Source organism: Protopterus annectens, chromosome 6.part0 (genome assembly GCF_019279795.1).
Source record: "Protopterus annectens isolate FY-2018-M chromosome 6.part0, PAN1.0, whole genome shotgun sequence".
Classification (NCBI taxonomy): Eukaryota; Metazoa; Chordata; order Ceratodontiformes; family Protopteridae; genus Protopterus; species Protopterus annectens.
The window spans coordinates 1515544647-1515567363 of record NC_056737.1 but is presented as its reverse complement, the minus strand read 5'-3'; the positions used below and the strand labels follow the sequence as shown (position 1 = coordinate 1515567363).

At 42.2% G+C, this 22717-nt stretch overlaps 1 protein-coding gene across 1 annotated transcript in view; it reads left to right on the top strand.

Annotated features, from left to right (window-relative positions):
- CCDC93 (coiled-coil domain containing 93) overlaps positions 1–22717 on the top strand; it is a gene marked incomplete in the record, with an annotated part of 1282969 nt that overhangs the window by 1039028 nt on the left and 221224 nt on the right. Inside the window, 1 exon segment of the mRNA XM_044074979.1 lies at positions 9907–9944. Coding sequence (XP_043930914.1) covers positions 9907–9944 — 38 coding nt within the window.

Here is a 22717-nt window from a genome sequence, read left to right as displayed (position 1 = left end):
CTAGAACAGGGAGTTCTCCTGCACAGTCTTCAGGTGAGGGCAGGGGTCAGTCCTTTCGTAAACAGACCCAATGACCTACCTTTTCAGCTGCCAGAGCCTTCTCTCCTGGCTGCACCTTTGGGAGGAAGGTTGGCACTTTTCAAAGGAAATTGGAGTTTAATTACCCAAGACAGATGGGTATTGGATATCATACACCACGGCTACAGGTTTTATTTCCATACCTTGCCTCCTTTCAAAGGCATGCCAGACGTTCCTCCTCAACAAAGAATAGAGGCTCACAAGCAGGTTTCTCTGTTGCTCCAAATAGGGGCCATACAGCCGGTCCCTATGCCAGAAGTGGGCCTAGGATTTTATTCTCGCCTGTTCCTAGTACCAAAGAAGGGGAACACGTGGAGACCAATTTTGGATTTATCTATCCTCAACACTTATCTGGACATTCCCAAGTTCAAAATGTTGACGTTGCAGCAGCTTTTACCTCTGCTGGGCAAAGATCATTGGATGGTAACTTTGGATCTCAAGGAGGCTTACCTTCATGTTCCTATCAGACTAAGTTGCAGGAAGTATCTGCGTTTTGAGCTGGGACTTCTCACTATCAGTTCTCTGCATTGCCCTTTGGCTTATCTACTGCGCCCAGAGTGTTCACGAAAGTTCTGGCTCCAGTGATAGCTTTCTTCCGGCTAAAAGGAATACAAATCTATCCTTATTTGGACGATTGCCTGATTCTGGCTCAAGGAAGGGAAGAGCTTCTTCATCATTTGGAATATGTGATAGCAGTGCTAAGATGCCTAGGGTATTCTGTGAACGAAATAAAGTCCAGTCTAGTACCCTCTCAGGACATGTGCTTTCTGGGTGTGAGACTGAATACAGCATCCCAGATGGCCTTTTAACCCCGGACAAACAAAGGAGTCTATCCCTTTACTTCCATCAACTATCTCATCAGTCCGTGCTGACTGCAAGGACAGTCCTTCAAGCATTAGGGTTCATGGTATCTTGTATTCTGGTGCTTCCCAATGCCAAACTGCATATGAGGAAGCTACAATGGTATCTCAAAATGTATGGACACAGCACTGCCAGGATCTGGACACTGTCATTCAAATAATACCTTGCATTCAAAAGGAATTTTTATGGTGGGCTCAGGAATGTCACCTAAACAAGGGACTCTCTGTGACCCGGCCAGAGGCGAGTCAGATTTTAACGACAGATGCCTCAGACAAAGCTTGGGGAGCTCATCTAAATGGAAAGTGGATACAAAACAAGTGGCCTGTCAGACTACAACATCTACATATCAACATGAAGGAGATGTTAGCAGTCCAGTTTGCATTAATAGCAGGTGTTGATTCTAACAGACAACACAACTGTCATGTGGTACATCAACAAGCAATGGGGGAACACATTGTTATCCTCTATGCAGGCAAGCAATGATTTTGTGGGAGACTGCTCTCAGTTTACAGCTCAATCTTCAGGCAAGGTTTCTGCCAGGAGCACAGAACTCCTTAGCAGATGTGTTGAGCAGACGAATTATGGATCCCCACGAGTGGAAATTGGATCCTCATGTATTTCAGAAATTGACAGTGTCATGGGGAACTCCAGACATAGATCTGTTCGCTTCTCCACTGAACCATCAGCTGCCAAAGTTTTGCACGAAAAGGTTTCATCCCACAGCTTGGAGAGTGGATGCTCTTTCTTTCAATTGGAACAATCTTCATGTGTATGCCTTTCCTCCTCTGCCTCTCCTCCCAAAGGTACTTCTAAAGGTCAGACAGGACAAGCCAAGGATGATTTTAATAGCTCCAGATTGGCCTCGACAGCACTGGTACCCATTATTGAGAAGTCTGGCACGGAAGCCTCCATGGCCTTTGCCTTTGATTCCACACCTGTTGTCACAGGAGGACAGCCATTTGCTGAATGTCAAGCTTCACTCTCTTCACCTAACAGCCTGGCATATTCTGTTTTGAACCATAGAGGGTCTCAACTTCCGCAACAAGTTTTGAATGTGATTTTGGAAGCTAGAAGGCCTAGTACAAGGAAAGTGTACGCAGATAAATGGAAGAGATTTTTATTTTGGAGTGCAGCAAAAGATTTTGATGTTTCTGAGCCTAATTTGAGTGTGGCTCTTCAATATCTAACTGAGTTATTGGACAAAGGTTTGTCTTTCTCTTCTATTAAGGTTCATGCTGCAGCAATTTCGGCTCACTATGATTGTGACCCACCATTGTTTTCTCATCCTTTGTTCAAGCAATTTCTTAGAGGGGCAAAGAATATAAGACCCCCACGGAGGGCTCCTACTCCTGCTTGGGATCTCAATTTTGTGTTGGAGAAACTCACTCTACAACCTTTTGAGCCTGCAGCTACTTCTGAGTTGAAAAATTTATCATGGAAGACTGCTTTTTTGTTGGCAATTACCTCTGCAAGAAGGGTTTCTGAATTGCAGGCCCTTATGGCGGTTGAGCCTTTCTTGATTTTCCATAAGGATAGGGTATAATTACGTACTAATCCTTCCTTTATGCCTAAGGTGGTTTCTAGTGTGGCTTTAAACCAAACTATTCATTTGCCTACTTTTATGCAAGTCCCCAAAATAAAGGGGAAAAGATTTTGCACACTTTAGATGTACACAGGCAGTTGCGTTATTATTTGGACAGAACTAAAGGGTTCAGGCAGTCTCAGCAGTTGTTTGTTTCTTTTGCTTTGAGTTCTCAGGGCAAGCCTGTGTCAAAACAAACTATTTCTAAGTGGATTGGGTTTTGCATTGCTTTCTGTTATTCCCATCATGGCAAAGAAGTTCCAGCTGGGATTAGGCCTCATTCCACTAAGGCTACTGCCACTTCAACAGCTTTTTTGAGGGGTGGCAACCAAGGATATTTTGGAGGCAGCTACTTGGAGTTCAGTGCATACTTTCTCTAGGCATTATCACCTGCCACTTTACTCTAAATCCAGGGCTGGTTTTGCCACTGCTGTTTTGCAGGGCATTTTGGCAGCTCCTGCTTCCTTGTAGTTAGCCATCCTCCCTTACCTCTGCTTTGGGATTCTACCCAAGTGTAAGGACTGCAGCAATGTGAGATGAAGAACATAGTACAGTTTTGTACCTACCATAAATGTAGATGTTCGAAGATCCACATTGCTGCAGTCCAATCCTCCCTCCTTCCCCTCTGCAGTTAGAGGTGGTTGTGTGGGTTGGGTTGTACATATTGTGTATATTGTATATATTGTACATATAGTTAGTGCAAGGGTGGTTGGTTGGTTGTTTGCTGTCTTTTCGTTTTGACCTTTATTTTTAGGGTCTTCTGACATCTGGGGCAAGAAAAGACTGAGGATATGACGTCGGTCATGCGCATTTGTACCCTGACGTCCTGATGTCAGTCAAATGCGCCTTGACCGACGTCAGCCTTATACTTTGATATTCGGGCCGACCGAGGACAGCGGACTACCCAAGTGTAAGGACTGCAGCAATGTGGATCTTCGAACATCTACATTTATGGTAGGTACAAAACTGTACTTTCTGCACCCTCAGCTTCAAACACTGAACCTAGCAGCCTGGCTAATTACCTAAGCTCTCCTTTACCATCCCTCAGTAAACCAGTGACGGATGTCATTTTAGAGGCAAGGAGGCATAGTACTAGAAAATCTTATGCTGAAAAATGAAAGAGATTCTGTGCCTGGAGCCAATCTCAAGGGATGAGCACAGCAGTACCCAATTTACCTCAGATTTTACAATACTTAACTGAGATGTTTCACAAGGGCCTGTCTTTTTCCTCAATAAAAATTCACGCCTCAGCCATTTCAGCCCATTATAACACAGAACATCCCCTCTTCTCTCTTCCACTGCTCAAGCAGTTCCTCAGAGTGGCCAAAAGTTTAAGACCACCCAGGAGAGCTCCAACTCCAGCTTGAGACCTTAACTTTGTATTGGAGAAACTCACCCTTCCTCCTTTCGAGCCAGCTGCTACTGCAGATTTAAAATTCCTTTCTTGGAAAACAGCTTCCCTTTTAGCCATCACTTCAGCAAGAAGGGTATCTGAATTGCAAGCCTTTATGGCAGTGGAGCCTTTCATCATATTTCATGCGGATGGCGTGTCCCTCAGGACCAGTCCCTCCTTCATGCCCAAGGTGGTATCCATTGTGGCCTTTAATCAGTCCATTCATTTGCCTACCTTCTTTCCTAATCCACAGAACAAAGGGGAACGGATACTGCACTCCTTAGATGTGCACAGACAACTTGGATTCTACTTGAACAGGTCTAAACCTCAAAGGAAATCTGAACAACTGTTGGTGGCATTTGCTGCAGGGACAGAGGGGAAGGCTATTTCAAAGCGAACCATCTCCAAATGGATAGGCCATGGCATTCACTTCTGCTATAAGCACCATGGAAAACCTATCCCCCAGGGGATCAGATCCCACTCAACCAGGGCTGCATCTACCTCTACAGCCTTTCTCAGAGGCGTACCTACCAGGGACATCCTAGAAGCTGCTACCTGGAGTTCTGTACATACTTTCACCAAGCATTACCATTTGCCAATTTTCTCTAAATCCAGAGCTGGCTTTGCCACTGCAGTTTTGCAGGGCCTTATAGCTGATCCTAATGCTATCTAAATTCCTCCTTCCATCCTTAGCTTTGGGAATCTACCCAAATGTAATGGCTACAACAGTGAAACACAAAGAACATAGTACAGTTGTGTACACTTACCATAAATGTAGATGTTCGAGTGTATTCACTTTTGCAGTCCTGGTTACCCTCCCTCCAGCCCCCTGACTTCATTTGGCTATACCTCTTCTCTCCTTTTCAATGCTTAAAAGCTTTTTGGTGTATTTGCTTTTTTGTTTGAGGTATAACCTTGTATATTTATAGATTTAATTGCTTCCCATTAGGGGGGCACCTGACATCTGGGGCAAGAAAAACTGATGTAATGACATCGGCTGCATGTTTTATACCCCTGACGACCTGACATCATGGAAGAAGAGACAGCAACCGACGTAGGACCCAAGACTTTGTTAATCAGGCCGACTGAGGGCTACTGCAAGCAGATAACCCAAATGTAATAACTGCAACAGTGAATACACTCAAACATCTACATTTATGGTAAGTGTACACAACTGTACTTACTGCTGACATCAAGGCAAGCAGGTCCCCTACCTTAGCACAAATGCTTTGCAAGGTAAACGTCAGCTTCTCATCTAGCCTGTGGAGATGTAATGCTTCTATCTTGTCAGAGAAAGTAATAGGTTTTAAAATTATGCACCAGATCAAACACTGTTTGCAGCTGAAATCAAAGGCATTGTTAATTTGTGGAAAAAAAAAACATGCCCACATTGGAGGCATCAACTTTATTACTCCTTTGCTAATATAACCAACTTCTTGATTGCTACATCTTGGGAAATGGGTATTTTCCCATGGAGTGACCTCTGTGAAAAGGAGTGTATTTTCATGTTCCGTTTGAAAAGCATGTCCATCAAAGATACGGACTGCTGTCTACTGATGAGCTTGTAACTGCATAGTTAAAAAGAAGTAGCAGATCTCTCTGGCTTTAGAAGTGGTACTCACCAGTCTCCGTCACTTTCTGTTTTACAGCTGTCTCAGTTTGTACTGAATGTGTTAGTAGATTAGCTGTGGCACTACATTTGGGTTCTTAAGACTGTCTTTTTGGGTCTATATCAGTTCACCAAAACGGCTGAAGTTCGAACACCATATGTTCGAACTTCTAACCACGAAGTACAAAAACATTGAAGTCTTAGAACAGTGATTTTTTCCCCAGGGAAAAAAATCGCTGTTCCAAGAAACACACACACAACACAAGCACACCAAAAAAACAGCAATCCACACGCAAACACTTAAAATCCTACATCTAACCCTACACTAAACTGTACATACACTGCTATCTATCCACTTACCTTAACCCAAACCCTAACCATAAGGTCCATCATTTTTGCACACTCATCTGACCCGCGCCCTAACCCTAACTCACCTATCCCGCCCTAACCCTAAAGTCTATCATTATCGCACACCCACCTCACCCGCGCCCTAACCCTAACTCACCTAACCTGTGCCCTAACCCTAACATCCACACAATCGCACATTTACCTGAACCCGACCCGTAACTTCCCACCACAGTCCTGATAATCGCAAAGCCACAGAAACAGCCCATCAAATTCTTTCCCTGGGAATGAATTCGGTGTTCCGCGGCTTCGCGATAATCTGTGCTCGAACTTCACAGTTCGAATATCTGTTTGATCATCAGCCGTTTTGATGTACTGATATAGGCCCTGTCTTTTTCATTACTGACAAAGCAGAAATACAACCTGTATCTGAAATTAGGAGGTCTAAAGTACTGTGGATAGCAGACTGCAAGTTAGGTCTAGTTGGGTGTTTTACTAACTATTCTAAATTGAAATGCAGGAGCATTTTTTTTTTATTTTTGCCCCCCACCCCTTACTCATAATTCTTGCCAGCCTAGTCCTTAGTGCCCCATGTCCACATTGGGTTTACTAGCTAGTCTCCAATGGCCCCTCCCGACTTGTTCTGAAATTGTTGACATTGTTCGTAGATCCTAATGGTGTCCTTGAGGCATGGCTTGGCCATCTTTGCTTCAGTCCAGCAGGATTTCTTTTATATGCAGAGAAATATTGTGCTAAAGTAAATCCAAACACTCGGAGGTAAAGTAAAATCCTTTAGTTAAATCACAGCCGAGTGCTTTCTTCCTTAGAGCAGCCAGGACTACATCAGAACGAACAAGAAATTTGATATCCAGCATTACATAAAATTCAGTCACATGACATCACACTAAAAAAAGTTTGTCTGTGTATGTCAAAAAAGTAAATAAAGGAACTGAATGCTAAAGAAAATGTAAAAATATTTGAATATTATGCTTTTTGTCATGTATAAGTTTAAAAGTTATGATTTTGCAGCTCTCTGCTTCAGTACACTGGATGTTGATATAAGTCCTGGGAGGAACCAGTGTTGACGTTTAGCTGACAAGTGAGTTCCCTGTACTCTATCCTGCCTCCCCAAGGGCCACTTCTGGTATTAATGGGAACATTGTCCAATACAAAAAAAACTTATAACCCGAGGTGTCTTACATATAGGGAATGCTTATAATGTGAATTTGTTTTTTTTTTTTTTACATCATGTAGGATCTTTGATTTTAATTTTTTTTTTTTTTTTGTATTGGACAATGTTCACATTAATACCAGAGGCAGGTCCCGATTATTCTGCTATTATCTATCTCCAGTTTTGCAGAACATCTCTGATTTTGCCTCTTATACCCTGTTCTCTTGAGCAAGTCACTTAGCCAGACAGTACTGTGGGACAAATGGAAATTTGGACTACATTCCTTAATGGTCCCCTGTACTGCAAGCTTAGTAACTACCTGTAAACCAGACTTCTTATAGCGTAAAGGAAGGAACTGATTTGGATGTGATCCTTGATTCCTTCTTTTGTTGAATGCTGACAGTGCCTTTATTATATAGTTATAAATAAATTGGATAGAATAAAGTCTGACTTTAATGTTAATATTTCAGCTATGAATACACTTTTAATTTAGCTGTTTTTGCAAGCAAAAAGGTGTGAAATGCATTGTGTTTGGGCTACAACAGCTTGCCTAGCACTTAATGAGTGTGGCTATAATCTACTTCTTGAAATGCATGGTTTGATTCCCTTTACCTTCATTTGTCTTCCATGTGACTCTGCCATGTTACTTCACCAGACAGTACTCCTGAAATGCTACTGAAAAGGAACACTTGTGTCCAGTGAGGTGGCTCAAGCTGTTAGCAAATGCCTTACACGTGTCTTTTGAATTTCTGCACTCTTCACATAGATACTAATTAGTACTTTATACTGTGCTATTTGAGAATAAATCCCAGCACATCTATTTTAGTTTGTGTTGTCAGATGCATTTTTCTCTAAATGTGACTTTCAAGGGAAAGACGTTTACTGTCTGTCATGCTAAGTCTGTTTTCAGTATAAGAGTGCTTTGTTTTGTTTAGAAAATGGCCATCAGTGTTTGTGCTGTAACATTTAAAATAAATGTTTTAAATTAAATGCAAACATCTGTAATCATTCTAAAAGTAAAGACGAAAATTATATGAACACTTGACAGGTTTGAACAGTGTTTATGGTAACTGAGGTGAGATAGCCAAGTAATGGTACACTGGAACGGCTACTTGGGGTGGGGGCCTGCTGTACACACTCATTATTGTGCCATACACTTGAACCAGTTAAGAAATGTCAGCTATGTAAAATATTACTGCAGCCTGCATTGCTGATTTGAGGCAATAGAGAATAATTAAGCACACTGGAAAAACAAGTGGCATCTTTTTTACATTTTTGATGACTGTCTTTGGATAAAACGTGCAGTATTTTAATAATTATTTGGGATAGAAGGACTGCAGGGGTTCATATTACGTTATCAAAAGATAATGTAATCGAATGATCAAAACTTCAAAATGGCAGCATTTCAAAGCTTGTATTTTGGGGAGCTGCACCCCCACACCCCCCACTAAATATATATTCCAACTCCAAGATCACACTACAATGAGGAAAGGGCATATTGCAATCCTCACTGTACTGCGATCCCACAATGTGATCTTCAAAATGCTGCCATTTCTAAGTTTTGATCGTTCGATTATGTTATATTTCGATAATGTAATAGGAACCCGGACTACAGAGTATGCTTTGACTGTTCTAACTCTAAAAAGTTGTGCAAAATCTAAATAAAAAAAAAAAAACCTGGCTCAGTAACACAAAGGGATAGGGCCCTGATTTCAGCCAAAGCAACCAAAGTCTGGTTAGTGACTCAAACATTGGAAGAGCCCAGGAGGAGAGGCTTGTAAGTGAATGGCTATGGTTCTGCACCCAAGTGCCCCTATCTGGAAGTAGCCAGACTTACGTGTGGGCAGAGGCACATGGCTGTGTAATTTGACGGGAGCAGATGGGTGTGAGAAGAAGCACAAAGTACCCTCATTGCTGCCTGGATGGTGGCCTGTTCTGGATGGTTCGCTCTGTACTGTACCTTGTTTGTTCATAGTACTGGGATGGAATGGATTGAGTCTCACAAAAAGAAGGCTTTGATAGTCAGTAGGCACGGAGCAACAAAGCAAAATGAAAAAAAAAAAACCACTCTGTAAAAACAAAAGTATATACCTGCTGTCATTCTCAAGTGAATGTTCAACTTGTAAATCATTTCCTCACAAGGCATATGCTTACAGTGCAGTTTCCCTTTATTGAAAGCAGTCATGCATAGCAGTGCCAGCTTATACAGGAGTAATGTAACTCAGCCTGCAGATGACACTGCTGTGCTACTCTGTGCATGCAGTTCAGTTAATGAAGAAACGGGTTCTACCAACTGCAGCTGTGAAACATTTGTCATTTATGATCTCAAGAAAGTATGGTGTACTGTTTCAAATTGATTGTGGAAAAAAAAGTGACGTGGCATTGCAGTGATGAATATAAAAAAATATATGCTGGGCAGAGATCATTGACGTAGTAACATCGGTTTCAAATTCATGCCTCAAGAGAAGCCTTCTCATTAATATTATTGATGAGATTTTCTTATCAGCTGGAAGATCATTGTGAAGATTCATTTACTTTTCCTGCTGGTTTGATTTGATCTTTGTCGATTTGCATATAGGGTTGATTTGATGAGGGTGGCTAAAAGAAAGATTTTATGACTAAAACAATGTGTTTTGTTTGTGCATGAATACAGATCTTCATAAAAATGTGTTAATAGAAGTTGTAAGTGTTTTAGTCTAGCTTAATACAGTTATTTCAAAGTAGTTTAGACAATTTAATTTCTGTACAAAGTTATAACAATTTCAGAATTCCGTAACAAAGCTGTATGCCATTGTTGCTTTTGTCTTCTTTATAAAGCAATTATATTTTGTGATATTTATGATTTACCTTTTTCCCTACTTTCTTAGGTCAACTTACTGAACTCCATTCATGACAACTTCCAGCAGTAAGTACTCATTGCTTCTGGACTTTTGATTTTTTTTCTTCCCAGAATGCAGTTTGTCATTAAAAGCATTGTATTTTATGTTTGTGTACAGTCTTTATACTAAGCACACTGGTGATATTTGACTGAAAATGGAATGTTGACAATTAAGAGCATAGTCTTCCCCCTCCCTAGTTTTGAATTATTTTCACTGACAACTTTGTCAAGTAGATGGATTTTTTTTTTTGCACATCTGTGCCTACATTTCATATGCATTGTTCAGTTTGCTAAGCATGAGCATATTGAAAATGAAGCTGAAAAGTTTGGTTGTATACCTTAGGAAAAATAGTCTGTTTATTTCACAGTCTTCTCTCTGTGTCCTTCTGCACAGTGTCATAGCAGGTGTGAGGTGTAAGCGGCACATGCTTTGGTCAATTTATAGGGGATGTAGCAGATTTTACAGCTCATAAGCTGTTATTTAAGCAGTCAGTTAATAGACAACTTGTAAAAGTTCTAACTTTCCTTTTAAGATGCACTGTTAAGACAGTTTACATGTTAACTATAAGCTGCCACAACTCCATCCATCCATAACCCCTTTTCCCACTTTGCACATGGGGTTGGGGTATCACTTCAACAGTGACAATCTTCTCGACCCAAGCTTTACACCGCTGGGTGGCTAGCCCTGCCACAGTAGTTAATCCGTACCACTCACTCACACACACACACCTATGGCCAGTTTAGAGTGTCCAGTCCACCTACTACATGTCTTTGGAGTGTTGGAGGAAATCAGAGCACTTGGAAGAGATAAGAGAGAATAATTGGCTTTAACAAGTTACCAAGTAGTTGGTGTTTATTCTAAGGAGACCCAGTATGTTGGCCAGGCATGTGATGGGAGATGAAACTTCATGTTTACCATTTATGGCTTACAACTCTTATAGCGGGGTTTCCCAATACTAGCTAACGCCTCTGAAGCCCCCTTTAGTGCCGCTTTTAGGCAGAGTCCCTCTACTGGATATTCCTTCATAGCAAGCTCAAGCTCAGATTTGGACAACATCATGGTGGCACTTCTGAATACTAAGAGTCTAACCAGAAAGATGCCAGAACTTGAGGTCCTTCTACAGTTCAAACTCATTTATATTTGTGTAGTTATTGAGAAATGGTTTCAGTGGAATGACAGCACTCCATGTATGCAAGGATTTAGTGCCTATCATGCCTAAAAGCCCTTGGGTAATTGTGGGGGATATCTGTATTTGTCAGAGACACCATCACCCCACATTAAATTGCTCACAACCTGTACTTGGAGCTCAGGGATATCCAAATTACCCTTAACAAATCCAGCCATTACTTCAGTGCTAGCTACAGATTCATAGTAGTATCTCACAGTGATCATGGAAATTACCATTACTCCATTAAGGAGTTAAAAATATCAAACCAAGTAACCTACTTTCTAGGGGACATAGGCACACTTACACCTCTAAAAAGAAAATTCTACCCCAACTGATAAAACTGTTATCGGCTGTCTTGCCTCTTCCCTCAGAAAGACATAGCCAAAAATATTCTGCTTTCTAAAGCTGGATATGCCCACCACATTACTTCTGCAGTCTACCCAAAATAATAAAAAGCTGTACAGAGGCAGACCAAAATACATATCACTGTAACTTACACTGGCTGCCTATCACAAGCAGAGATGTACTTCTCCTTGGCACCCTATGTCTCCTTAAAATAGCCATTGGAGAAAACACATTCTCTAGATTAGGGCCAGCCCTCTGGAAGAACCTCACAGCTAATGTTAAAAGCAATAAAACCCTGGAATCCTTCAGGAAATATCTTAAGGAGTTCCAAGATACCAGTTACACTTGTTTCCATAATACTGATATAACCAACACTCTGAATCAGTATATCTTCCAGGTGCTCCTCATTAAAATCGAATAGCATTGTGGCATTTTAGTGTTTATACTTTTTCCTACTTGCTTATGTTGTACATACTGTAACCATCCTCTCTAAATATTTACAGTGTTATGTTGATACCTCTGTACAGTTGTAAGACACCTTTATTGTTGCTACTTGTTTGCGTTGCACTGATAATTTTTGTAGCAGGGCTGTGACAGAAAAGGGACTCTGGACCAGCTCAACTGCCCATTGACCAAATTGTAAAATAAGAAATAAAATGCTCAGAATTTCTTAGACCTCATTAATACCAATGTACTACAGCAAATTTAAAGCCGCCCACTGGTCCTGCCCAACCTAGCCCCCTGCCTGTATCCTATCCCATATCTCCTTATCCCTGGTCATATCTGACCAGAAGTCACCTGTCTTCTCTGTCACTGGAACCACCCTACTAGAAAATGAGACCATCTTAGGGATCTCTTCATGGCAGATTTACTTTGATTTGCTGAAGACCTACTCAAAATCAGCAATAATACCCCATCAGCAAACCCAGTGGAGCGAACCACCAGCATCACCTCTGACTTTTACTAACAGATAAGTAGCTGCATAGGAAAATCACTACCCATCTAACCGTAAACCTCTCCAGTGATGCTCATGTACTAACAAAATGTGTAACAAAAAAATAAAAATAATGAAAAGCTGTAAGAAATCTCCAGTCTTCTGTTTTAAGAAAACACTGAAACATGCCAACAAGAAACTTAAGAGCATTATTAGAAAATGTGAAATGAAGTACCAACTTAAGGTTGCCACAGATACCAAAGTAAGTTACAAATCTTTCTTTAATTATGTCAGGAAATTAGAGTAATATCCAGCAGTGCACTGAGTTCATCTATAATAGCACACATTCTGATCTCAAGGATATAGACATTATATATTAGCAGGTAACTTTAATGCTGACTTTATCCCAAGTACCCACGTTGTTAACCCCGCTACCCTTGAAAATGTTTTTCCCCCTGAAATCACATTGGAGCAAGTCTTGAAATCCCTGTCAAAGACTAATAATATTTCCATGGGACCAGACGACTTCCCAAGCTGCATTCTTTCCAAGTGCCAAATATGTGCTGTCCAAATCTCTACTTAAACTGTTCAGTCTCAGCTTATCCACAGGATTAGTACCTGATGCATGAAGAACTGCTGTGACTTCCCTACAAAAAGGTTGCCCTCTACAGACCAAAGTAATCAAAGACCCATCAGTCTGACTAACCTTCTATACAAGGCCATAGAACGTACAGTAGCAGAACTCATTGTTGCTGACAAAAGCAGCTTAACTGATCCAGACCCCGATCAGTTTTATTTTGTGAATGTCAGGTTCTGTCCCCTGAACCAAGTAAGTTTCTTTGAAAAGGTTACAGAGACTGTGCACTGTGGTCACTCCATGCACTCTGATTTTCTCAATCAGGCCAGTATTTTTTATACTATCCCCTATGCAAACAATATTGCAGAATTAGACAAATTAAATGTAAACATGTACATTGTCTGTAGGATTGCAAACTGACCATCCAAAAGATCCCAAGTTGTGAAAGCTGCTGTTACCTCTGAATGGAAAATTGTAATTATTGGGTACCACAGGGATCAGTGTTGGGCCACCTCCTGTTTGCCATTTATTTTGCAGACATGTAAGCTAGTATCCCAGAATTATGGTTAACCATGTTTTCTGATGACTGCAAGCTAGGTATTGCTAACTTCTCATTCACGTAAACAGCTCCAGTAAGGGATGGAATGTCCACATTTATTTATTTTATTTATTTAAGTTTGATGACCGGGGAAGTCCACTGGGCCAGAAGAGCCCATTTTCAGTGGAGACCCGGGGAGAAAAGCTCCAAAACAAATTACAGTTACATTTGAATTTACAACTTGTAGGTTACAAAGAAAGTGCATACATGTTTTATCAAAAATGGTCTTAAGCTAAATGCAGAAAGGTGCAAATGTTACCAAGTCATATGTTATAAATGGCACTCCTCTTCAAATAGATGCAGTCATAAAAGTCCTGGTTACTTACATGGACAAATCTTCCTTATTCTATCATCATGATACCTTCGTAGTTAGGAAGTCCTTCTGCCTGGCCCAGTTTATTTCTAAGGGTGTATCTTTATCATCCAAAGAGGTCATCTTAACACTGTACTCTTCCCTTATCAGACACATCAATGAATGCAGTGGCCCTTTTTGTATGGGCAAATCCAAGCATATCACTCAGCTTGAAAGTTCTCAAAAATTTATATCCAATAAAATTAAAGGCGTTAAATGCTTCAGTTGTACAGATAGAGTAATACAAGGTTCCTTGTATTCAGCACCTTACCAGCTGCTCCAAGGTGACCTGTGACTCTCTTTTTAAGCCATGAAATACCAAATCCTGTTTGGCGTCTTATTTCTTTGGAAAACCAGAAGCTCTACAAACACATACGAAGGGCCAAAGTCTACAACAACAAATAAGCAAGGCTCACTGGAGGGATAGGTTACTAATTCGAATGTATTTCCACCCTATGAAATAAGTTACCACTGCAGGTCTAGCAAAGTACTGCTTTGGATGCCTTTAAGGTTAGCCTTGATGACTGGATGGGTAGACCCAGTTAGTTTATCATGTATGGTCTTGCTCGATTTAAGGTCTTCAGAAGAGTGTCAAGAATGACCCTGAAGATACACAGCTCTTCCAAAAGGGTCTAACAAAAGCAAACTTGTGCTGTTGGGGGATCCCTTTTGAAAAGTCAGGACTCTCAATGCAGAGTTCAGAAATGCTGAAAAATAAGACTGAAGGTATAGAAGAGCAGCACATATTGAATGTCACTCTTCTTTAAACTTGATTTTTTTTTCAAGGGGATTGGGTGCGAGCCCAGTAGCAGACAATGTATCTGTATATCTGTCTGGTTTCTTCAGAAGTCTTCCATCCAAAGAATTTAACAAGACTCTCTAATCTGGACTTCTTTATTTATCTTTATTTTGAGACACTTCCTACTACACAACAGCTTTTTTTTTGAGAAAGAAAGCCTTTTGCACTCTTTTTCTGCAGCTTACAGCATCTGAAGTAGTTGACTTCATTTTATCATCAACCTGTGAGACATCAGATTTGGACTGGATCTGAGACGGCAGCTTCACCAGCATCTGATCCAAGCTCCTCCCCTTACCCATAATATTCCTCCATCTCCTTCCTTCCCTCAGATCTCATTTGCCGCAGCTTTGCCAAGCAGCATGGTCCCAGAGCTCCAGGCATGTTAGGTGTGTCTTTTGGCTATTTTTGGGTGTTAGTGTTGCTGTTAGTTCAGACAGGTTCCCTTGTCCCTTTGCTTAACTTCCTTTTCATTTTGCATCGCGTTTCTGTCCAAACAAAACATTTTGCTGTAGTAGTTAGAGTAGGCCTTCTCTCCCTTCCCCCTCCTTGCTAGTGACTATGTGTGTGAGTGGTGTGGTCGGGCTGGTTAAGGCCTTGTGCTTCATTCTTTACTTTGTTGGCATGGCAGATCAGCAAGCTAAACTGGTCTTCAGAAAATGCACAAAGTGTGGCCATAAGTTGCCACCGGCTGATGGCTACACTCTGTGTGTGGTGTGTTTGGGGGCAGCCCATCTTTCCAAAGACTGCCCTATTTGTGTGGGGTTCAACCCCAGTGCCCTGAAGGATCGCAGGGCAAAATTGATCCTTAAAGGACTTCTCCCCACTTCAGAGGCAGTTGCCTCCACTTCTATTATGGTCATGGCCCTGACCACTTCTTCAGCTACAGTCTCCTCCACTCCCTCCCAGTCTGGGACTCAAACTCTGGTACATAGGCCTGGGGACAGGGAGCCTAGAAAAGAGACAAAGACAGAGAGAGAGACAAAGGGAGGAAGAGATCCCTGGACCGGACAGATCCAGTGGGTCCTCCTCTGAAACAACAGGTAGTTTCCAGGCCAGTTTCTCCTCGGCTCTGATCTCCCAGATTCTCGCCGGAGGAGCCTAGATGTTTTTCCAGCACCTCCGTACATCGACCCTCCCGGTCGGTGTCAGTGGCCTCATGGCAGTCCACCAGAAGTTTGAGTGAGGCGAACATGGACAAAATGATGCAAGGGTTTATTCGCACCCAGATTCAGATGGTGGTCTTGCCAGCCCCCTCTCCCTCTGGAGGGAGGAGCTTGCTTCCTTCTTTGACCCGATATCTTCTTGTTCATTCTGACCCCCGGTATCCGAGTTTTTGGATCCGAGAGGTCCCGGAGTCAGGGGGTCGGCACCGATAGTACCAAGTACCTCGACGCCGGCCATTATCTTGAGTGCATCAGATCTGACTAGTTTGGACCTGAGTGGCTCTCGGAGCCAAAACCTGGGCATTGGATCCGAGGGGTTGGATCTTTCTCCTTTGGCGTGGACGTATTTGGGTCAGGGCCCTCCACTTGGCATCTCAGCAACGTCGGGCTCAGCTCTGATCCCCATGTCAGATCTGGGGAAAGCAGCCTCCTTATTAGTTTCCCAGGAGGCTCGCTCCCCCTCGGCTTTCAGCGTGGTGGAGATGGTTCTCTCCAGTGGAACAAGCACCGTGACCATCTCCTTGAACTCCGCCCCAACTCCCTCACCTCTGAGTGCATCTTCAGCCATTTTGCCCATGCAGGGACAGCCCATGCTCGATGTGCCCCAGATGGTTTCCCTTGAGGAACCACAGGTAGTTTGTGAGCCCTCTCCAGAGAGTCCCACCGAAGAGATTCCTCACAAACAAACATGCAAAAGGAGGCACCAGAGTCCCTCACTGAGGATACTGATTTGGAGGAAGGGGAAGGCTCCCCCAGATCACCCCCTGATGATGTCTTCTTTGGAGACATCATGGAAATCCTGCGCCAGCAGGGGGGTTGGTCCACTCCCAAGCCTTCCTCGAATGAGTTGGTATTTCTGGAGGTCTTCGGCACGGCCCTGTCTACCTCCTGGGTGTTCCTCCCGCAGATCCCTTGGTGGACCTTATTGCCACTAAGGCATGGAAGGAACTGGACACTGGAGCCAATCCCCAAACACACCGACAAAATCCTGAGCCATATTGTAGACAGACCTAGTTGGAACAAGGGGTCCCCAGTGGACGCTGTGGTGATAGTGGCTGCCACTAAGAAAGAACTAGCCCTGGAAAGTTCTACGGTCCATCCCCCGACCGAGAGTCCAGGACGATGGACCATCTGGGAAAGCAGACTTGTTCTTCAGCTACCTTTTCTATAAGGACACTGAATTATCTGACTCAAGAAACTTGGCTGCAGCGAGACCTGGTCAAGGAATTCACTTGAGTCGCCCCCGGAGTCCATGTCACCAGAGGATAAATGCATATTCTCTGTGTGAATGACCACTCTCAAAGCGCTTTCTAATATATCCATGCACCTCCTTTCACATGCCACTGAAGGAGCAGCAAGGGTGGCCGGGTCTGGCGCTGCCATGAGGTGACACGCCTGGCTGAGGCTATGTCAGTTTACGGAAACCTTTAAGGCGTCTTTAGCGAATGCCACTTACGATGGCGCTTACTTGTGTGGGAAGATGGTTCATGAGACATTGGTCCAGAGTGAAAAGGACAAGAAGACACTGTCTGCTGTCAGGATCTGCTTCTCTAACCCCCAAAGATCCTTTTCCAGGAATCAGCAGGGACAAAAAAAAATGTGTTCCGGAAGTCTCGGTATTCCCGGGACACTCAGGACTCATCTTCCCCTAGAGGCAGAGGAGGACAAGACAGACGCCGGCCCAGAGGAAGGGGTCCAAGAAATTTCAGGTCTCGAGAACTGTTCTCCGACAGGCCCATGCAGCAGCCCTGAGGGGTTGCCCAACTGCTCTGTTCTGGAGGCAGTCAGGGTTGTCTTTCGAGGCACCTGATGGCATGGGAGTCCGTGTCATCAGACCGTTGGGTGCTTCAAGTAATATCCAGAGGTTATACCATTCCCTTTGTGGCTCCTCCCACCCCCCCAAAACACCTCCCAGACGTTCCACCTGTGCAAAGGGAGGTAGCACACTCGAAGTAGAAAAGCTGCTCAGAAAACGAGTCATCCAGCCCATCCCCCAAGATCAGTCCAGATCAGGCATCTATTCCAGATTCTTTTTAGTGCCAAAAAAGATGAGGGTGGTCTTGTTAGCATTGCAGGCCCTTCATGCCTTTCTTCGTCTGGGAACTATTGCAATTCAGACAGACAATATGTCAGTGGTCTGGTACATCAACAAGCAGGGAGGAACCAGATCTTACCCCCTTTGTCGCGAGGCCATGAGAGTGTGGGAATGGGCGATCACCAACCATTTTCTGGTAGCATCGCACATTCCGTGTCGATCCAACATACTGGCGGACACACTAAGCAGAACTATCCTGATCTTCCTTGAGTGGGTTGGCCTTGCAATCTCTTCACATCTCCTTCCAAAGTTAAGTGCAGCGAGTTCCTCGCTCTGATCCCCCCACAGGGAGGGATCCGCCAGGGACAACTCTGGTCCATGCTTGGCCTCCCGGTCTTCTTTATGCTTATCCCCCTTTACCTCTCATGACAAAATTTCTCCAGAAGGTTTGCTGGTTGGGGAGCAAAGTCATCCTCATTGCCCCATTCTGACCTCGCCAAGTCTGGTTTCCCTTCCTTTGGTATCATTTGATAGTTCCTCCATGGATCTTGGATCCGATACTGAATCTCATTTCGCACCCCTCAAGGGTCCCTCATCCAGACCTGGGCAGTCTGAAGCTCACTGCTTGGCTGCTCCAGTGCCATTGATTGCTAGGACTCCTGGTCTGTCTTCCCCGGTCAAGACTATTCTGGTGGCAGCTCATAAATCATCTACCAGAAAATTATACCATAGGAAATGGAAGCGTTTTCCTATCTGGGCTTCTCAAAGGGATTTGAACCCTTTCACAGCTCCTGTTCCAGCGGTCCTCGAGTTCTTGGCATACATTTTCCAGCAGTGTGCCAGCTCATCTACAGTAAAAGTTCAACTGGCTGTCATTTCCAATTTCCATGTAGATGATAACATGGCTTCTACATGGCTTCTTTAGCTTCCTCCAGACTTTGCAAAACCTTTATCAAAGGTACCTTTCCTTTAAGACCCCCGGTTAAATATCCTACCCCTCCTTGGGACCTTACCCTAGTTTTTCAACCTTTAGTTGCTCCACCCTTTGAGCCTGCTGCTTATGTGGATTTGTAAAAATTTTATCTTGGAAGACAGCTTTTCTTGTGGCTATTACTTCAGCTAGGAGAGCGTCAGAACTCCAGGCATTATCTGTCAAACTTCCATATATGATTTTTCATAAATCTCGGGTTTCACTTCGTACTAATCCCTCCTTTCTGCCTAAAGTGGCCTCTGAAACAAATATCAATCAATCAATCAATGTACCTGTTTTCTTTCCAAATTTTCAGAACAGAGGTGAATATAAATTATATTTATTAGACATGCATAGACAACTACATTTCTACTTACACAGGACTAAAGCCTTTCGCAAGTCTGATCAGTTGTTTGTATCATTTGCTACACCCATTCTGGTTAAACCGGTTTCTAAGGTAACCATTGCCAAATGGATTTCCCTTTGCATCCTCCAGGTTTATAAAGACAAAAGTATGTCCCTTCCTGGTAGGATAAATTCTCATTCTGCCAGGTCCATGGCTACATCAGCTACCTTTTGGTCTAGAGTCCTCATCTCACACCTTCCTTCTCATTATAAATTGGACATGGTTTCCAGGGGGAGAGCATCCTTTGGCTCTGTGGTGCTCCGAAATATCTTTCCATGAGGGCCAACCAAGGTTTTGGTAGCTGGGGTCTCTGTCACACAGGTTGATGATCAAATCAAGTCAACTACTTCAGATAAAGAAGTTATGTACTCACCATAACGTTCCATCTGAGTAGTTGGACTTCATTTGTCATCAACCATCCCCCCCTCCTTCCCCCTGACCTTCTTATGATGTTTTCTGCATTGGCAGGCAGGAGAGATCACCTTGCGGCTCTCTTGTTTATCTTTGTTAGTGAAGGTTTTTTATGATCGGGTTCCTGTGAGGGGTATAGCAAACTCGATCTAAGGGAAGGAAGGAGATGGAGGAGGGGTATTATGGATAAGGGGACGAGCTTGGAGCTCGGATCAGATGCTGGTGAAGCTGCCGTCTAGGATCCAGTCTGGATCCGACATACCACAGGTTGATGACAAATGAAGTCCAACTACTCAGGTGGAACGTTATGGTGAGTAGATAACTTCTGAGTAGATAACTTCTTTTTTCAGTCTGCTAGCAGCGATACTTCTGGTTCATTGTTCGTTTTCATTTAACTTTGACTTTTACATATTTCTCTTCTACAAATGTTTGCATTTTCTCATTTACAGCTTTCCATGATCCCCATGAGCTACTTAGGATCTTGGTTTAACTGCTTTTCAAGCAGTTTTGGCTTCAGTATGGATGGTTTGTCCAGCATGTACATTTGTAAGTTTGCTTCAGTTTAGTATTTTGGCTTTTTCTGGATTCTTTCCAACATTTAATTTACGTTATTTTTATCAGGCGCACTCTCTAGCATTTTGCTTGCAGGGCCACCATTCCTTGAACTTAGCTGTAGTCAGGGTTCTCTCCATGTGACAGGATGGAGAGCCATCACTTTATATGCTTGAGTTTTTCAACTTCAGGGGCAGGGACACAACACTCATTCTTTTATTTATGTATGTATGTAGGGACACTGTTTATTTATGCATGTATGTATTAATATATATATATATATATATATATATATATATATATTACTTGCTTAGTTTATTTATTTAAATTTGTTTACTTTATTTATTTAAATTTGTTTACTGGGAAAGAGTACTGGCCCAATTAGACTTTTTATTTCAGGCCATTCTGGTGGTTGCAAACTGGTAGTAAAATGATACAGATAATGTCGTATACCAGTCTCAAATATATTTAAAGTAAGCAGTACAAATGCTGAAAACTTTCAAAGTAGTTAATGTATAAAGTCATTATGGAGGGAAAAATTCTGACTTGCAGTTCCAAGTTTTGAGTTTACAACACTCTGTCAACGTTGCGCATTAAAATAGAGGATCAACTTTGTACAGAAAATGTGTATTCAACAGAGATATTTTAAACATTCCAATTATTAAAAGCAACTGCTGGTATTGCCCACTTACTTCTGGTATTCATTTATTGAGTGTTATTTTTAAATACAGGTAGTTACAATGTTTACAGATGTAGAATTGGTTGTAGGTCATGTGATGCATATTTTATAGTTATAGGAGAAAGATGAAAAAGGTAATGGGGGGTTGTAAGAGAAAAATGGCAGAATTCAAGCAGAAGGATATTGAAAGGATATTGATAGAATTTGAGAAATGATTGTGCCATTATTCATGTGACTGAGCTAGCATGAAAACGGGTACACTTAGCTTTTGCAGATATTTTTAAAGCTCTGAGTGTGAAACCAGAAGGTAAAAATGAAATCCTTTTAATTGTGTCAGCAGTGACACCCAAAGCCTGGGATGGTGAAGAAGAAATGATAGCAAACACAATATAGTTTATTTTGAGGGGCTTGTAAAGCAGAAGTGCTGAGGTGGAGAGATCTGAGACTGTAGCTGGAGGATCTTAGGGTTATACAGCGTGCGAGGAAGGGAAAGGATTGTAATCTTGAGTTTAAATACAAACGTTTTTATAAAAAGTTGCCACTTTTGATTTAGCTTGAGTCCAGCCAAGAGATGGCTGGATTGTTTTAGAGAAGACCTGTGAGAGACGGGCATGGCTCTCAAAGAAGATAAGAGAGAGACTCTGAATTGAAGGATGTGGCAACTGCTGGAATGATCCCCTCTCTGCATGTAGAAATAGACAAAATTAGGCTGCTGCTGATTATTTTTCTTCTTATAATGTAATGCTGGTAATTTGTTCTGCTGTGTAACCCAGTGATTTCTTTTTCATTGATTATGCCCATGTTACAACTCTCTTTCCTTCTGCCTCAACAGAATTTCCTTGCAGAATGTTCTTCCCCCATTTTAATTTACAGAATATTGGTTTTACCAGAGAGTCCATCAGTATCCAGGTCTATTGGCCATCTGTTCCTCGTATCTTTTTTACATCTATTTGCCGTGTGGAATGCATCATCACTAACTGTGTCAGTGTTCTGGGTAAAGAGCACAAGGTTGTTGGACCTCTCATAAAGAACATCTTCTTTCAGGCTGCAGTAGAGTAGTCTTTTACTGTTGTGTGTACTTTCTTTACCTTAAGACAAAGCAATTTCATGTACCTCACAAGTGTTCAAGTCTTACTTCACACAAGTGGACATGTATTTCACTGGTTATTAAGAATAAGGAGATAGTGAAGGTCCAGGGACTGAATGAATTTCTTTAACATTGCATTCTTTCTCAGGCTTGAAGACCAGGATCATTATATAGTCAAGGCTAATCTATCATAATCTTCGTTTGAAAAATAAAATGCAACTTTAAAGATGGCTCCCCGGACTTTATGAAAGAAAACAGTACTTCTGTAGGCTTAAGTTGTCTGATGTCTGACTGTCAGATGTTATTAAAACATTTTGTTCAGTATTCATACATTTTTTGGTAGTGATGCATTCTCAGCATTGTGAAGGCCATTCTTAATGCTTTATCACAGAACACAAATAGACTTTACCTGTCTTCTGCTAACCATCCATATTTTCAGACTGCCTTCCATTAGACCATTTGTGATTGTGCATCTGTCAACAGAATACCAGTTTAGTGAGTAAGTTTAAGGTAGTTCTAGTGAATTTTCTTAGATTAATAAACTGTTACTGGGCTAATGACCTGGGGGGGGGGGGGCTTTCTAATCCTAGCCAAGATTTCCTTAGCCTGGAATTGTTTACATAGGTATTTTATAATTTTTGTTCAAAAATTTTTCCGGGTTTACGGGAAATCTGGGAAATTTTTTAGTGAATGGGTTCATTTTTAAACCCCAGAACCCTTTTT